General features: G+C 36.3%; 3 protein-coding genes and 1 long non-coding RNA gene across 6 annotated transcripts; 2 read left to right on the forward strand and 2 right to left on the reverse strand.

Moving 5' to 3' along the window:
• On the forward strand, positions 465-4,663 carry LOC18589941 (serine--glyoxylate aminotransferase). 3 transcript variants are annotated; one of them, XM_018127180.1, is made up of 7 exons: positions 488-579; positions 1,476-1,572; positions 1,656-1,936; positions 2,192-2,476; positions 2,807-3,173; positions 3,392-3,602; positions 4,366-4,663. In XM_018127180.1, the coding sequence occupies exons 3-7, from the start codon at positions 1,732-1,734 to the stop codon at positions 4,501-4,503; spliced, it is 1,206 nt and encodes a 401-aa protein (XP_017982669.1). In that variant the 5' UTR covers positions 488-579; positions 1,476-1,572; positions 1,656-1,731; the 3' UTR covers positions 4,504-4,663. The 3 variants fall into 3 exon arrangements, with proteins under 3 accessions (XP_017982668.1, XP_017982669.1, XP_017982670.1); XM_018127181.1 differs by having other exon boundaries at positions 489-579; positions 1,455-1,572; XM_018127179.1 differs by lacking the exon at positions 1,476-1,572 and having other exon boundaries at positions 465-579.
• On the reverse strand, positions 4,622-6,401 carry LOC108663437. Its single transcript, XR_001929417.1, has 2 exons — positions 6,041-6,401; positions 4,622-5,389 (listed from the first exon to the last, which is right to left on the reverse strand). It is a non-coding gene; the product is annotated as an uncharacterized LOC108663437 (long non-coding RNA).
• Positions 8,522-9,869, forward strand: LOC18589942 (F-box protein At1g30200). The gene has a single exon (XM_007015145.2). It carries the CDS (start codon positions 8,678-8,680, stop codon positions 9,740-9,742), a length of 1,065 nt encoding a protein of 354 aa, XP_007015207.2. The 5' UTR covers positions 8,522-8,677; the 3' UTR covers positions 9,743-9,869.
• LOC18589943 (KRR1 small subunit processome component homolog) lies at positions 11,289-17,140 on the reverse strand. Its single transcript, XM_018127755.1, has 13 exons — positions 16,843-17,140; positions 16,405-16,617; positions 16,225-16,301; positions 15,290-15,400; positions 15,010-15,078; positions 13,901-13,957; positions 13,686-13,724; positions 13,470-13,574; positions 13,224-13,306; positions 13,047-13,128; positions 11,874-12,017; positions 11,697-11,771; positions 11,289-11,610 (listed from the first exon to the last, which is right to left on the reverse strand). The coding sequence occupies exons 1-13, from the start codon at positions 17,123-17,125 to the stop codon at positions 11,491-11,493; spliced, it is 1,458 nt and encodes a 485-aa protein (XP_017983244.1). The 5' UTR covers positions 17,126-17,140; the 3' UTR covers positions 11,289-11,490.

Below are 18,182 nucleotides of genomic sequence, written 5' to 3' on the forward strand. Positions count from 1 at the left end.
TCATTTTTTTTTTCTTGGTCTAAAAATACAAGTATGGGTACCATCAGTTTTAGGTTTTCCTAGGTAGGCCTCCTTTTGATCTTATTCATTTCATTTGTGCCCTTGCGAGGGAGCCACTCAATCACCGGCTTCATTCAATTTTCACAAGTAATATTCCAACTGTTGGTGCTTGGCTTGATAGGTGCCAACATGAATAAGATTAAGCTTTATGGGATTGGAAGGGAATTCTTCAAAAACACACGACCCTATATGCAAAAAGAGAAAAAACAAAAAAAAGGATACAAACCAACAATAAAAAAAAAATACTACAAAGAAACGTTTTGAGTGGAATCTGTAGATGTATTCCATGTCAGTGGTTCTCAGCCGCAGGATTCCAACTGGTTTCTCTCTTATCTGCCACGTTAGAGCCACTTAGGACCCACGTTTATGTTGATTGGTTCTCCCGCGCTCTTACAGAAATGAAACTTGTCTTTGGCTTCTTATATATATGTATATATTACCAAGGCAGCCGCAGCCTGCAGGTCCTTCTCTCTGCCAAAACAGAGTTCATCCAACTTCGTCGGAAGATTCTCTTCAGAGGTATGACACTTCACTCACATGTATATGTTTTGGATTTTTACAGCGCTGGGTACTCTCTCCCTTTTCATGCTTTCTTAGTCTTTCTTTTCATGTCTTGACTTCTTCACCAAATTCAGGATTATAGACATATAACAAGAAAATGAAAACGTCATGTTAATAGCAAAAGAGCAAGTGTTTCTATAATTAGAAATGGAGGAAATTATGGGAAACAAGCAAACGATGGAAAAACGAAAGAAGAAACAATGATCACAGTTGTTTAACCAATCAAATACTACCATGTTGGTGATAAAACCTTTTCTTCTTATGATTCTATTTGATTGAAAGGGAAATAATCAGTTCATCAAGGATTTTCTTTTTCTTAAAGCATCAAAGTCATGCCTTCAAGCAAAGTTTTATCGTCTTTGCGGAATTCATACAAACGTGTATATATATATATATAAAGAGAGAGAGAGAGAGAGAGAGAGAGAGAGTAAATTATATTTTTGTGACTTAAGAGCTTTTATTAAAACTGTTGAATAATACCTCAAACGAGTTGTTTGAAAGTCTTTCAAGTTACTCTGCTTTTGCTCTTTGTCCATAAGATTTTGCATGCAAGTATGTTTCCATAATAGGCATAGTAATTGCAGTGATTTTTTTTGGTTGGCTTCAATTATACAAAAACAATGCATGTTTTACAGAAAACTGCATGTAATCTAATGAAATTGAGAGTGATTTTAGTATCCAATCAACCTAGTAAATGCACCTTAGAATCCGTGTATTTTTTATGATTTGAAATGTCAAGATTATGATAGGAGTTATTTAGTTAGAGTTGTAATGCAACTGTATTACTTACCGAGGATTAACTTTTTATATACAATTCAAATTCTCCTTCTTAGTTTTTCTAACATGGTATCAAGGTTGCCTTGAGAGCCTCCTTGGAAGCCACTTTGGTTGTTGACGATCATTGTTTCACATGCCACCTAGCTCTTTTCACACTCACATGTTAAGATTATGGTACGAGTTATTTAGTTAAAGTTGTCTTAACAGAAAGCTAAGAGGATGAGATTTATTGTGAATTTTTTTTTTCTTTTTATCAGAGAAGTTCTGACCCTGAGAAGCGTAGGAAGTAGTGGAATTTAGGTTAATCGGCGACATTCCTTGGAGGGAGAAAAGATGGACTACGTGTATGGACCAGGAAGAAACCATCTCTTTGTTCCAGGGCCAGTTAACATCCCGGAACCTGTTATTCGGGCCATGAACAGGAACAATGAGGATTACCGTTCCCCTGCCATTCCTGCAATGACAAAAACTCTTCTGGAGGATGTCAAGATGATTTTCAAGACTACTACTGGAACTCCTTTTATGATCCCAACTACGGGTACTCATGGTTTCAACTGCTGACATGTTTTCAGTTATCCATAGCTCGTTAATGCTTAAGAATAGCCAACTTGAGATCTAAAACATATGTTCCTTAAAATAATATTAAAATAGTTGTTTGTCAATGGTGCGTGGAAATCGTTTTGGTTTTTCAAATTGATATTATCAATCAGACAAGTATTATGTTTTTTAAAGCAGTATCGTATCTTATTTGTAATGGCTAGTTTGTGAAGTTAATGTTGCTGTTTGGGTTCAGGAACTGGTGCATGGGAGAGTGCACTTACTAATACCCTGTCTCCTGGAGATCGAATTGTATCTTTCCTTATTGGACAATTCAGTCTGCTCTGGATTGATCAGCAGCAACGCCTTAATTTCAATGTTGATGTAGTTGAAAGTGAGTGGGGTCAAGGTGCTAACCTTGAAATTCTGGCAGAAAAGCTTGCATCTGATTACACACACACAATCAAGGCTATTTGCATTGTTCACAATGAGACTGCAACTGGAGTCACCAACAACCTGGCTACAGTGCGGAAACTACTTGGTAAGTGTATATTTTTGTTCTTTTAGCTCTGGACTTTTTCCCTAAGCACTCCCAAGTCTGCTTTGGATCTGTTGTCTCCATCCTAGTGAAAGCCCATACAAAGCTCAAATGAATGAAAAAATTGTTCTGCTGATCTACTGCCAAATTCTTATGTAGTCCTTGGAACATTCCATTTGGATCCAAATTTTGTGTATTTACCTTTTGTTCTGCTTTACAAAACGTTTTAAGTTATGTTATTTTACCTTGCTCTTTTTAGTGGATCTTTCCATTGCATTCCTTTTCACTGTCTATTCTAGTTACATAGTTCCCATGCTTTATATTTCTTCTCAGATCACTACAGGCACCCAGCACTACTTCTTGTTGATGGAGTGTCCTCAATTTGTGCCCTTGATTTCCGTATGGATGAATGGGGAGTCGACGTGGCTTTAACTGGCTCTCAGAAGGCACTTTCTCTTCCCACAGGAATTGGTCTTGTCTGTGCAAGCCCCAAAGCTCTAGAGGCATCCAAAAGTGCAAAATCTGTCAGAGTTTTCTTTGACTGGAATGACTACCTCAAGTTCTACAAACTGGGAACGTTTTGGCCATACACCCCTTCAGTCCAACTGTTGTATGGGCTTAGAGCAGCTCTGGATCTTATTTTTGAGGAAGGACTTGACAATGTGATTGCAAGGCATAGCCGTTTGGGAAAAGCAACAAGGTGAGCCATGTTTATCTTTCTTGTTCTATGTCTGAATTTTCACCAAGTCGAAGACGTGTCTCACATATTCAATCTATTAACTTGGGGATTCTGTTATTCACTGAAGCCTTAAGAAAGTCCAACAATTTTCTTGTTTGAGGTCCTCTTTGTCACTTTTACTTTATTCTGTTGGGATTTTTGTAGTGGTTGATTTGGTAGGTTGCACATTCTTGAAACAGGCTTGCCGTGGAGGCTTGGGGCTTGAAGAACTGCACACAAAAGGAGGAATGGTACAGTGACACTGTGACTGCTGTCCTTGTTCCCCCATATATTGATAGTACAGAAATTGTTAGAAGGGCATGGAAGAGATACAATTTAAGCTTAGGTCTGGGCCTTAACAAAGTGGCTGGTAAAGTGTTCAGAATAGGACATCTTGGAAACCTAAATGAGGTAATGTCCTTCTTCCTTCTTGTCATGTATATAATTAAGATTTCAATTTCTATCAATGATGAGTGGTCTTTTCCTTAAGCGCCTACTTTCTGTGCGTATTGTTAGGGAACTGGTGAATTAATGTTAACAATACTGGTAATCTAGTAGCTTAAACTAAAAAACCTGCATGTGTTCCTCTCACCTTGGCTTGGCAAGTGTGGGTGGTGCAAAACTGCAGTGGAGCTAGCTGGGTGTTGAGATCCATCTAGGGCCACAATGATCTGAGGCAGATGGGGTAGAAGAGTGCTTCATATGCAGCTTGATCAATCAGAATGTAATAGGTTTATATTTGATTAAGAGTTGAAAACTGTGGGATGAACAGGTAGGTTGAGTGGGATGCCTACAGTTACTGCTAACCTCATATAGTTACTCTTCCCTGATAAATATCTGCCACGACATTTTTGGTGTCTTCTTAGTTTAATTCACATTTCAAACAAGACTGAATTATCCTGGCCTTCATGTGCATTAGTTTCTTTTTATTTATTTCGAACAATGCCACGTTATCGTATAACACCAGGTACTTTTGTTAGTCCCCTGACACTGTTGAAGTACTCCTTTTTCTAATGATCTTTAAAACAAGCTGTCATGTAGTACCATCCTTTTTGTTTGTTTGTTTTTTTTTTATTGTCTCTTGTTTCCCATGTACTTTCACTCTAAAAACAAATAGTAACTTGTTAGAAGCATTGGCTGCTGTAATTTCTCATCTTTATTCATTTATTTTCAGTTGCAACTGTTGGGTTGTCTAGCTGGTGTGGAGATGATACTCAAAGATGTGGGATATCCAGTTAAGCTTGGAAGTGGAGTTGCCGCTGCCTGTGCATACTTGCAGAACACCATTCCTATGATCCCTTCCAGAATTTGATGAACCTGCTATCCATGTAATTACTTTTCTTTACCATCTGCTTCAGGGTACTCTGTAAAAAATGTTTCCCTACTTTGCTTCTCCTCAGGCGTTCCGAATCCCGTACTTGATATGTTACTTACTGTTTTATGCTCTATTTCATATATGTTTATTTTTGGGCCATATTTTTTAAGCATCGAATTGCTCAACAAGAAGTTGCATGTGCTTTAGAGGGCACACAAAAGAAAAACAAAGGCAAATAAGAAAATGGAAAGAGAAAAGTAAGAGAAACGCCTTTAGACCACAGGCAGGAATTTTGAAGGTTAGTTTCTCTTTATAGCATTTCCAATCAAACAATAAAACATTATAACAGACTCACTAATAAAATATTTGATAGAGAACATTCAGCACTTAAGCTTCTTTTACTCCAATGAATTCAACCATATTTTGGAAGGTATGAATTGAGATTGTGTGAAAGTAGAAATCATGTTTCTGCAAATGCATAAGTGGATGTTATAGTTATACGAGGAGAATGGCTGCTGTAAATTTGTAGGCATGGTGGTTTCAATCAAACTCATACAAAAGTCTAAAGCTCTGTCTCAAAGTTCATGTTTCTTTCCTTCTCCTCTACAAAAATTGCATATTTCGTGCTTGGGCACTGCATAGTCACTGTTAGCTGCACTGTAATACGACTGCATATACATCACCACCAGGGAGAAGCTGGAGTTTCTATTAGGAATAGGATTGCTTTAAGCAACAGCCTAAATGTGTTTAGTCCAGCTTCAATGGTCTTCAATGTTCAAATCTTCATGCATGTTGTTGTAGAATTGACTACTGCAGACGTGAGCATGGTTGGTTTTGATGAATTTTTACTTCGATAATACGCTTTGTTTCTAATTTGTCATACCTAAGCAGATAAAGCAAATATAAATGAAAGAGAAGAAATGTCACAAGCAGAATGGGAATACAACAGGACTTGGCAGTAACCTACTTGACTCAATGTAGTACTATAAATGAAAAGCAGGGGCTTGAAAAGCATGGCCGTGGATTAGCCTTAAAAATTGTTTCCTGCCATTAGTTAAAACCATGTGCCACTGCAACAGGTTTCATTAGCATCACATGTTAGGCAGAATGGGGACACAACAGTAGTTCGCAGTAACCAACTAGACTCAATGTAGTATTATAAATGATCAGCCTTGATCTGTAGAGAGCAGAGGCTTGAAAACCATGGCCGTAGATATGCCTTAAAAGTTGTTTCTTGCCATTAGTTAAAACAATGTGCTACTGCAATAGGCTTCATTAGCATCACAAGTTAGGCAGAATTTAGAGGGCATGGCATCAATGCATTTCTCACAACTCAAGGAATATCCTTCAATAGAAACAAGTAGTCAAGTGATTGTTCAACCTTGATTCACAGGCCATTGTCTGGTGCAATGGTGTATTCATTTCCGGTGGGACCTTATGTCATTTTAATTGTGTAACACCTAAACTTCATAAAGACTTTACTATATGATTTCTTGGGACAAACATTCACCAAGTTTATGCAGCGATTCCCTACCTACAAAATGAAGAAATACTGTTGACGGTATTTTCTTCAACTGAGGAGCAGGTCTGTACCGTGAAGGGTAGAACATGAATGGATGCAGAGTTAGAGCTTATAGCTGCAAATTCAACCTAAAACAGGACATGAAAGCTTAAATTAGTCTTTGTTGGAATGGCAGCTGCAAAGGTACAAAACCTTCAGAGAAAGCTAACGAAGAGAGGGATGTTGTCAAATGACACAGATAATTAAGAACCAAGTTCTGTTTTTGGTGCAAGAAACAGGGGCAAAGAGGGAGCTTCTATTTCATGGTTCAGACTCATGCAACCTTTTCATTAGAAGTCATTCAATATATACAATGAGTCATTAAAGGCATAAACAAGAGAGTACACTTTTTAAAATTATCTAAACAAGTGTTACATTGGATTGAGAGTCTCTCATGCAAAGTAGCACGTAGTAGATATAACATCCGCATGTTAAACAGATAAGTAGGCACACGTCAAAAGGTCCACAAAAGCATAAAGTCAGCAAGCGTTACACACAACAAGGGAGGGTTTCTGCAATATCAAGGAGCACACACTACGCACAATCAAACGGGACCAAAAACTGCCGAGAGATATGAAGAGGGAGAGAGTTTTCTGTAGAAACTTGGGAACCACAACAACACATTTCTCTTATCAGTTGCAAGTGTGTATATATATAAAAGACACAGCTCATAGTCATCAACTACTGCTTCTAAATACATTGTCTCTTTCAGTTATGATAAACACAAAAAATATTAACTAAACATGTCAAATAAACTACAAGAGATCATTGGAAAAGCATGGGACGTAAACCAAGACTATAGCTCAGCAGAAAGACACGAGTCTTAGACTGAAAAATAGCACTGCAGTGGAAGTCAGCCATTGACTTCCACAGTTTTATGTTTTGTGTCCTACAAGGAGTGTCAAGTTGTGTAATTGGTAGTATTGATACTTGTAATTTTCTCATTGAAATCTACTTCGAAAGATGGGATGAAATAATTTGGTCATAAAAATGGAGTTGTTATTCTTTAATTGGCTAACCGGCGACTGCTAAACTGTCAATACATATGAACTCATTCAATGTCTGGAATTTTATCCTGTTATACTCTACTAAGCTCTCTGTTCGAAGGGCTACCACGGTTGCTTTATGTTGAATTAGGACTTGCATTCAAAACCACATCCATTCATGCTATTAATCTTAGGACCATATGTGACCATTTTGTATTAAGACAGCTAGCTTTCTGTCAAATTATGATAGCTATACATCTAATGAATGACTTATGTGATGGTTTGTATGTATTTTTGTGTTTGGCTACTGTTTAAAGCTTACTTGTTAAGTTTTGCTATGTATATATACTAAGTCAATGCATATTAAAAGCATGTAGCCTACTGTTGTAATAAAAACTATCATGCATATTAAAAGCATGTAGCCTACTGTTGTAATAAAAACTATCTTCACTTGCTTTGTTTCATACCTGTTCGATCCTACATCTACTAAACCCCAACATGGTATCAGTGCTCCAATGATCTTAGAGGCTTATTAGCAAGCTTTAAAAACCTTCATAGCACATAAACAACCTTCCTTTCAGCCAAGTATGGCATCAAGTGGCAATGCAACAAGTCTCTCTGCACCAATCTTCAATGGTGAGGGTTATGCATCATGGATTGTCAAAATGAAGGCTTTCCTCATAGCATTTGACCTTTGGGAAGTTGTTCAACATGGAAGAGAAACCCCTGAGCTTAGGGCCAGCCCCACCATAAACCAAATAAAACAACATAGTGAAGAAGTAGCTAAAAAGTACAAGGCACTATCCCATATTCACTCTGTTGTAACAGAACATATATTGGCAAGAATTATGGCTTGTGAAGTAGCCAAAGAAGCATGGGATAAGCTCAAGGAGAAGTTTTATGGGATAATTTTAAAAATGAATAAAGGGTAAAATTATCTTTTAACTTTTGCTACGTTAGTAAGTTGATGAAAATATTAATGGTTGACTAATGGTAAGATTTATGTGTTTAATGAAAAATATTTTTTGAAACGATGTGTATATTTTAAAAATTAATAAATTTTCATATAATTTTAATAAAAAATTTAAGAGATAAAAGGACATTTTATTCAAAAAACTATCTTCACTGACTCTGTTTCATACTTATTCGATCCCACGTATGCTAAACCTCAACACTTTAATGGCCATAGGCCAAAATGCAACTTCATCCCCAAGTCAACTATTGGTTAAATGTCATGAGATGTACGAATGAATTTATGGCAGCGAACAAACGGAATCAGATATGAGAAACAATTAAGTATTAAGGATTATCGTTTCCTTTTGACCAAGTGTGAAGACAAGTCCTATCAGAAAGAAATTGTATGATGACAAGTTTGCCACGCAATAGAGCCGCCAACTTTGGGCAGCAATAATCTCCTAAAATTAAAAAGATTGCCAGTTTGAAAAAAACCCATACGGCTTTCACAGTCAACAGCCTTTTCCTCAGCTTGTGCTAGTTTTATAGGCGTGTGCAGATCCATGGTCAAAACGCGTACTCCCTCCCTTTGTTTTCTCCGAACATAAATCACCAATATCATTTCCCTTCAAAATTCTCCCATCAAAGCTCCATTTCTTTCTCAGAACCAATGTCTTCTAAACCAGAAGAAGATTCATATTCAGATAACTTTGATCGTCTGCCAGATGCTCTTCTTCTCTTCATCTTCAACAAATTGCAAGACGCCAAATCTCTTAGCAATTGTCTTTTGGTCTCAAAGCGTTTCTTTTCCCTTACTCCCTTCACCGACACCATTTTTGTCTCAATCCCAACTCCCCACCACCTGTCAAAACCATGGACAGCGGCTTCTCATATGAATACCTTGAGACTTCTTGTCCATAGCTTGTTCCTCAAACCACTCAAATGTTTCCATCATATTACGGCTCCGAAGTCAGCCACAAGGTCATTCGATAGTTCACATCATCAGCCAAATGCAGTTTTGAAGAATTTCAAGGAAATAAAATCATTGCATTTAGAGCTTCCATCACATGGGGATGACTTGGGGTCAGATTGTGGAGCTTCTTTCCTTAAATGGAAAGCAGAGTTTGGCAGCAACTTGGAGACTTGCATTATTCTTGGAGCAACATCTTTTGAAAGAAGTAACAAATTCTCGTCATCAAGCTTTTGCTTCCAACAAAAAGAGCAGGAATGCATGGAACAAACATTAACCGATGATGAGCTGAAACTACGAGTTATATGGACCATCTCTTGCTTGATTGCGGCTTCAACTAGGCATTATTGGTTCAAGAAAATTTTGGCTGACCATCCAATTCCAATCCTTCAAAGACTGCTGATTTCTGATGCAAATAAGCAAGGGAAGCTTTATATGGGAACAGAAGAGCTGGTTCAGCTGAGGAATTCCATGAACTCACAAAAAGAAACATTAGAATCATCAACATTGGAGAGGACCCCAGTTCCAGAATTGAGCATGAAGCTATGGTACTTGCCCGTGCTAGAGTTGCCAGAGTCAGGATATGTGATGAGAGGGGCGACACTTGTCCTTATCAGACCTGTTGCTTGGACGACTGAAAGGAGGAATAGTGATTTAACGGTGGGGAAGTTGGACTTGGAGGGAGATGGGAAGGCTTTCAGCGAAGCTGTAAGGGAGATGATCAAAGTGAAGAAGAATTACTTGATGACAATGAGCTCCTTTTGAGATGTAAAATAATATATGCAATGCTAAGGATTCCATTCTTAATACAGAGTTAAAATTCAAACATCTCTTCTCTCTATATTTCTCCAAATATAATCCAGAAATATATGAATGTAAATTGTTACTAATACCTGTTTTTCACCTATGCTCATCCTAGAACTTTTTTTTTTTTGTTTTTTGAAATTTCATTTGAATTGAACTTACAACGATTTTGCAAAGTTATGCCCCAACACAGGACCAAGGGTATACCATTACAAAATTCTCTCATTGTCGAATTCCCTGTACACTTTCAGAAAGAAAACCACCCTAAACATCCACAGCGAAAACAGCCAACCCCACTAACATCTGGTTAGCCACTTGCACACAAAAGAACCCTCATACAATGAACAGAATGAAAAGATAACACCTAACAGTAAAACAGTCCCCTGCATCAACCGACACCACAATAATCAAGCAAAGAGAGACCAACCAATAGCACTACCATTACCCATCAACCACGTAGGGACGCCCCATCTTGAGCAACGCCATCATAATCATCACTGCAAGAGGAGCAGACCTACTCAAGCTCACGGTCCACAGTTCATTTGCAGTTAATTGCCATATTTCTTGTTCTCTCTTCTGTGTTAGGTTCATCCACCCAAATATTGTGCAGATCAATCTCCCTACCTATTCCAGACTCATTCTAGAACTTATCCATCCAAACAGTCAATTGGTAACATAACTCTCCTTAATGCCTTTGGAAAGTTAAAAAAAATAAAAAAGAACTGTTAACCTACCTGTACAGCAAATGAATGTTTAATGCATACCTAAAGACACCCATAACTTAGAAACCTAATCTCAGCGACCATTCATTAATGTTAAGGATGAGTCTTTGCCAACAATTTATCTCATCTTTCTTTAGCTTGACTTTTATCTTAATATTTTTGTTGGGCATTATCATTTTGGATTGTCTAATTAGTATTAATTAGGAGATGTAGTTATCATCTTAGGTGCTAAACTTCTATTGAATTGTTGCACATATCTATCCGATTATAAACTTGCCTAAAAGAACACTACTTTTGTATTCTAAGGTAGGAAGGGGTGTACTTGGTAGAGGCCAAAGCTTGGAAAACCAGAATTATCTCATGTCAACTTCAATAGTTTAAAAACTCTCAATACTTGTTTTCCTGTTTTATACTTGAGTCTGATTTTGAGCTCCATAAAAGGTTACTACATGCTCAACACAGAGACAGTAATTTGTAATGCACATAAGCAAGGGAGCAGAAAAACAGTTTGTTGACGTGAGGGGTTTCAATAACTATTTTAAGTGGCTTTATTACAAGGAAAATACAGTAGAAAAGATGTCAGAACTTAGAATTGGATGGCCACCCAAATCAGTGGAGATGATGAGGAATTGAAGGCGAAGAAGTGCGGGCGTCGATGGTGCGAAAATACTTGTCAAACTGCAATCTTTAACTTCAGACAGAATTTTGTATTTTAACATAAGATCCCATATTCCTTTTTTGGCCATGCTTTCTCTCCATTTAATCGCCAAATAAAAAGAAAAAAGGAACAAAATGAGGAATGAATTTCAAATTTCAATATATGAGTTTCTTTGAAGTAGTCTATGCAGACTTTGAAGAGTGCAACATCAGCTGTTTCTCAACAAGGGCACACATGCGCGTCATGGGATCGAGCAAAAGCCAGCACATATTTAGCAAAACTTTGTCCTACCATGAACTTGTCAAGCCTAACATTCATAGTGGCCTATACTAGGTATGCTTGGATTTCTTTTTCTTTTTTAAAGGTTGTTTCCCAGCAGGTGCTGCAATATATTCTTCTGCATTGATATTTTGGAAAGATTTTTGCTTCCCAAACTCCTTGGCCTTTTGCTGCAGCGGAAACCAAGGAGGGATTTGTTAGGATATGTTTCCTGATTTTAACAAAAATGAAAAGAGATCTTATGAATTAAAATCACCTTCAATGACATGGTAAGGACAGCAACATCTTCCTTATCATTCTCTGACTCTCTAGAATCTTGCTTTACAGGTTCCTGCAACAGGCAAACAGGTTTTTTAGAAATAAATAAATAAAACAAAACAAACAAAAATGGATGGACACAGGTGCCTGTCCCTTATGGACTTCAAAATAGAACCTTGGGAGGAACAAATGATTCTTCTCTTTTTCGTTTGTTTTCAGCTGTTTTCTGCGCCTGCTTCTCCTGCTTCTCTTGCCACTTCTTAGCTAATTTCTTTTTCTCACTCAAGAAATATTCCCCAGATTCCAATTCTTGATCAATCTGGAAGATATCACCACGTGTCGCATACCAATACATGTTAGTTTGTTTTCCACAAACATCCGAAAAAAAAAAAAAAGGAAAGACAAAGAAAAAGACTGCATTCCACAGATTTAGCTCAAAGAAGAAATTGCAATATTGTACGCATTCTAATGTTCTGCCACAGTAAGTGAGAAAATCAGGACAGCCTAAAGGGTTAAAAGGGGTGGGGAGAATTCTTGCTTCAAATACGTATCCCAAGAAAAAGAATAGTTTATCTTCCTTTTCTATTCAGAAAGAAAGGGAAAGGACAAATCAACTACTTACAGAAAATGAATGCTAGAAGCAAAGTAAGAACTACTCATAGTTGACTCTAAATTAACCTTCCAAATAGAATAAATTTCCAAGTCCTATGTAGATTAGTTTACATACACCTATAAGTTCGACAAAAGTTGATCAACCAACAAGCTACTGATAAGATGTAATACATTTTTAAAATAGAATCAGCTAAATGCTTTCATGGCAACTGATGGCTTGCACAAAACCTTTGGAGTCTCTCTCCCACTCATCTGTGCTAAAACCCCTTACAGTTAAGACAACTAAATAATTTACGACTAAAGTTCTAACAAGCTAAGAAAAAAATTTTACAGTTCATCTTGAAAACAGAATCAGCTAAAGGCCATCGTCACAACCCATGGTTTTACATAATTTCTTTGGATTTTCTCTCCAACTCTCCCATGCTGAAATCCACTCACACTAAAAGCAGGTGGAGGCATCATCAACTTCTAGATGATTGACTCATAATTAAGATTTTAATCAGTAGTTCTTAAAGCAAATATATTCAGCTAAGCAAAACAGGATTATGCTACATATAGCTACTATTGTCTATTCTAAAACAAACACAAGTTAAAAATAAAAACTGAACTGGAGAACAATGTCTTGGAGAAAAACCTTACTTAAAAGACTAGGAAAAATTTGGTCCTAATACAATCAAAGAGACAAAAGGCAAAAAAGTTACCAAAGGAAACCAAAAGAGACAAGCAGCTTTCTTACCTTGCTAGGTTGCTGAGGAGGAGGGAAGGGTGTATATGGTTTCTTCTCTTTACTCTTAACCTTCTTCGTTTGAACATTTTTCCTGGAAACATTATTTCGTAGTTAAAAGAACATGTAACAGAACGGAGAATGAAAATGATTAAAATGTTAGAACATACATGAACAGATTTATCTTACTTCTTAAACTTCGGAAGAAACCTGTCCCAGTTTTCATTTTTAAGTGTTGGATCCTTCTCAAGTTCTTTCTTCATCATGAGAATCTAGACAAGAAAGGAAGGTAAGAGAAAATGAAGATGTGGTCAGGCAGCAAATGAATGGAGATGGGTGTCAGTGAGTGCTCATAGAATTTTAAATCACATCTATACTGACATAATTTCAAGCAACACCAAGTAAACCCAAAATTGCAAGTCAACTCTGTGGCACCTTGATATGGTATACAGGATGCATTTTATTTTCTATGCAGTCTTCCACAATCCTCCTGACTTGTTTTAAACCTTTAAATGCACCCATAGCAGCGACAGTGTTTCCCTATTCCATCATGAGCAAGATGGAAAACGTTTTCAGTTTGTAGTTCTCCATTTCAAACACAGATAAAAAAAATGCAGGTCAACAACCAAAAATACGAGGGTTAGCAATAACCTGAACAAGAATGTAGCAGCTTGTCAATATTTCAAGTGCCTGCATCCAGTAAAGTAAGGGAGGAGTAAGGCAGTGAAAACAATTTCAAAAATTTCTTGCAACACACCATCTCATAGTCAATAGTATATACTCATGCCTCAACATAAGCTACACCTTTCCTTCAGGGGATTATTTCAGAAGCTTGTCAAGGAATCAGTCTAAGAATAAATGCACACCTTCAAAGTCGAAGAATTAGGCCCCACAAGACGCTGCCTTCTTTTAACAAACCGTTCCTGTTAAAAGAAAATATTTAGACACCATAATGACAAATATAAAACGTTTTCCTAATATTTGCTTATTTTTCAAGAAACTCTCAGTAGACTTAAGTTGTTAAAATCGGGATACTATTTTAGGATTGATTAGGGGCCAGGCATTGAACCACAAAATTGAGTCTACTAATCCCTAGCTCGCACTGACGTATAAGTAGTTATAAATGTTTCACTTTGAATGCTAAATAGCGTATTTGGGGGAAGGCTGGATTGAATGAATAGAAGTTCAGCATGCATAGACAATTAATATCTAGTTTCTGCCTTCAGTATGTTGCTAACAAAACAGTTCAAAATAGCTATATCAAAGATAATGTAATTGTGTCTATGTAGTATGCTGGTGGCAGTAAAAAGGCATATACACATGTACTTATATACCTACATAGATACATGTGTGTATGTTCTAACAACAATTGAATGAATAACTGAAACAAAGATGAATAGAAAACTTAGAAAATCTTTCAGAGCATAATCATAAGATTATACGATCCAGATTGGAATTTAACAACTATGGGTTGGACCACGTTTTGCATTGCCCACACAGCCATCAAACGATAAATACATCACAAAAGAATGATCTTACATCAATTTATATGAAGATACATAAAATGCATCAAACTAAAGTAGTATAACTATAGACTTGATGTTTGTGCGTAATTCGCTTCAAGAATAAAAGCTAAGGCACTCTGATATTATGATCTTAATTTGATGGGGCATTATGTAGGCAAGAACTCTTCTTATTGAGTGCAATGCGTCAATATAGTTGGCTCTACATGATGCTAAAAGAATGTATGTTACAAAAATTAAGACTTAGGTGGTTCCAGAAATATAGGATCCATTGATCAGCCATGGGATGCTCAAGTAAGTGAAAATGATAGAGACACTCGAAGCTAGACAGAAAATTCCAGCCCACTTCTCAAGCATCTCCTTGTATGCCAATAGAAACCATTACCAGATTTCGGAAAGTAAATTGGTTAAAGTTATAACCTTTTAGATAAAGAAATTTAAGAAATATGTACCTTATTTCGCACCAAGCTTCCAATTTTGATTATGTCACATTGCATTTCATCATCCAGTATTTTGATTGCCTAAGACAGTAAAATAAACAATAAGAACTATATTCAAACTACTAAACTCAAAAACTAGCAATCTGCACTATGGAAAAACAACCTTCATACAAATGGTTTCAAGTACTGAGCAAAAACTATTCCAACGAAACAGTAGAAAAATTAATGTGAAGTAATCAATCATTTAACTAGTTGTCATTGATGAAAACACAAGACTAGTTGACAAGTCCACCTGAGGTGCAGGAACACTTCTTGATAGAAGCTTGATGAGATCCCTGGCTTTGATAATAATATAAGGGTCCCTAGTTTTTCTTGTTGTTGAAACTGTCATGGACCCTTCAACCTGAACAGCAATTAAATACATCACATGGTAAACAACACATATGCATATATGAAGAAAATAAAAGTACATTGAAAATAATCAAAGTAATGTGACTTTCAAAGAAACAAGTAAAACAAAAATCTCTCGCAGTCAAGCATTTATTAAATATTTCAAGAAAGGTGACACTTGATTCTTTTGAAGAATGCAATCTGATTCACATGAAAATATATAAGAATTATATCAAATTATAATTGAGACAGAAGTTGATCCATCACTCTGACAGCTTTCTCAAGATAAGGAACAATTGGTAGGGCTTCCAGACACCAGAATGTCTTTGTATCAAGAAGAACAAGCAAAATCAAGTGAAAGGAGTAGTTCCTTTTCTTGTAGGCAACAAGAATGCAGTGAAAGATGTTGTCCCTCTAAATCATTTGTAACCAAATTGTATGCATAATTATTCTATTAATATACCAGCAATGACACCAGACCTCTTCTATTTTGCATGTTTGCATATCTTTTTACTAATGAAGGCAAAATTGTAAAAGCATTAAGTAAATTACATCTATTTCCTTTCTTTCCACTACTCAAGCAAACAAGTTCAGTGCTATATCCCTATAGTTCATTTCCACTCACATTTTTAGAACATTAAAGAAGGGATCCATTCAACCAACCATAGTGTTACAGTCCATAGTGTTGCAACAACACAGTGTTCCACTTTAAAAGCAAACAAAATAAAAACCACCACTTTTTGCTTTTACCAAACTCAAATCTAGAATACAAAAGATCACTAGATTAAATCATTAAAAAGCAAAATATGACCAAATTTGATAGAATTAGAAGCTTACCAAGTTGAGCTCAGCCGCAATACCATATTCTTTCAAAGCAGATTTAACCTTTGGCCAAGCTTCTTGTAAGTATTTTTCTTAATTATAACAAAAAAAAAAGAAAAAGAAAAGGACCAAACGTAAGTGCAATTTCCAGCTAGTAATAAAAGCAGAAAAATGGTGAGGAAGTTAGTTAATTACCTCGGTAGCGAGGGAAGATAGTGGAGAAAGAGCTGATTTCGAGCAACCCATCGGGGTTCCAAGAAGGGTCGAACTTGTCTATCTTCCAACGGTCAATATTTGGGTCTTCGTCCCATGGCTTGGGCTTGTCGTGTTTTCCTTTATGCTTCTTCTTCTGTTGCAGATTCACTTCTTCTTCCACATTCTCCTGCTCCATCTTAACCTCCAAAAATCCTAAGAGAAAGAAGAATGGGGTTTAAGGGCTACCTTCGCTTTTGAGGCAAATTAAGAAATTTGTACTTTTATTTTTGCTTCCAATTTCTATTTAATGTCATCCTTAGAACAAAACAATGGAGTGACAGAAAAGACAAGTTTTACTCAACAACTAGAATAATAAATTGTTCAACAAACTGAAGAAACAAATTGCAGAAAAATGAAGCTGAGGAAGCAGCTACAAACCTTGAGAAGAGAAAGAAGCTGGCACCAAACTGAAGAAGCGACAGCTGCAGTTCTCGCCGACCCACGCCGCACTTGGAGGCTGCTGGGCTGGGGTGGCTCCGTTTGGGGAAGGAAGGGTTTGTTTGTGTTTTTGTTCTTTGCTTTTGCCACTTCCTTTGGAGGTTGCTGGAAGGAAGCACAAACAATTATACAAAAGAACCCGAAATGCTGTTTTCTGTGGGCAAAATTTGGTCGTGGGCTTTTGGGCAATTAGTTGTCGTATTTGATTGTGGATTATCCCCATTTGGGCTTTTGAAAATTTCAGATTGATTGCCAAATTTCAAAATTTAAAAGAAGCCCAATTATGTAAAGCGATCCATCTGCTTAAATAATGGCCACATTTAATATGATGCTATGGTTGAACTTGAACCTAATACAATTTAATAAAAAAAAAATCAAGCAATGTATTATGTTGTATTTTATTAACTAAAATAAATTGTACAATATTCAAGATGATTTTTTTTTATAAAATTAAAGTACGTTCGTGCAACGCACTCATGTAATATAAAATTAGAGTATGTTCATGTAATGCATTCGTGTAATATAGGCAAAACAATGTTTGTTAAAATATATCTACATTTCAATGATCATATGGTGTTTGCTATACATAATTATTCATAAAGCTATTTGTCAACTACAATGTGTACAGAAAAGGTCAAAAGTTCCACAATTATTTAAGCAGTAATCTGTTTAAGAGTTGTAAATGTAAACTGTAGCCGAGGGTGTTGTCGTCAAAAGTTGTATAATTGTTTAAAGTGGTAATCTATTTATGTCATATAGTCATAAGGAGTTGTGAATGTAGGTTTCAGTTTACAGCCATATGGTTATGAACAAAAGTTTACAAAGAAGGTTGCAGCTAAAATTGAGGTCTTTCAAGTTGTTCTTTGGAATAACAACTTGCATTGAAGTGAAATAATTCATTATTACATATATTTTGATGCAAGAAGATGAAATTATATTAAGTTGAAAATGTTTTATACTTGGTTTTGTATTTTTTTTTATTGGTGATTCTTCTCCATGATTGGTTGTTGCTAGCTTTGAGGTGTTGAGTATGGAAATAACTCTCTTGATAATGGTGAAAGTTGCTCTTGAGAGTCATCAAATGTGATCGGAAGCGGTGTGGCTTGAGATGGAGTAAAAGCATATTGTATACACCTATTTTTTTTTAGAATCATTTTACTTTTAATTCCATATTTTGTTTTTATTTTATATTATTTTATTTTTAATCATTTACGTTTTGGTCCAACCCAACTTAGGGTTTAGTCTTTAAGGACATTTTTGGACCTTGTGGTCAATAAAGG

This window comes from Theobroma cacao, chromosome 9, assembly GCF_000208745.1.
Source record: "Theobroma cacao cultivar B97-61/B2 chromosome 9, Criollo_cocoa_genome_V2, whole genome shotgun sequence".
Lineage (NCBI taxonomy): Eukaryota > Viridiplantae > Streptophyta > Magnoliopsida > Malvales > Malvaceae > Theobroma > Theobroma cacao.

Coding starts and splice junctions, on each gene's coding strand:
- LOC18589941 (XM_018127179.1), top strand. CDS start 1,732: ATGGACTACGTGTATGGACCAGGAAGAAACCATCTCTTTGTTCCAGGG. Junction 3,174..3,391: donor CGTTTGGGAAAAGCAACAAG/GTGAGCCATGTT, acceptor TTCTTGAAACAG/GCTTGCCGTGGAGGCTTGGG. Junction 3,603..4,365: donor ATCTTGGAAACCTAAATGAG/GTAATGTCCTTC, acceptor ATTTATTTTCAG/TTGCAACTGTTGGGTTGTCT.
- LOC18589942 (XM_007015145.2), top strand. CDS start 8,678: ATGTCTTCTAAACCAGAAGAAGATTCATATTCAGATAACTTTGATCGT.
- LOC18589943 (XM_018127755.1), bottom strand. CDS start 17,125: ATGGGGATAATCCACAATCAAATACGACAACTAATTGCCCAAAAGCCC. Junction 15,401..16,224: donor TTGCGGCTGAGCTCAACTTG/GTAAGCTTCTAA, acceptor ATTGCTGTTCAG/GTTGAAGGGTCCATGACAGT. Junction 13,575..13,685: donor GCTGCTACATTCTTGTTCAG/GTTATTGCTAAC, acceptor ATGATGGAATAG/GGAAACACTGTCGCTGCTAT.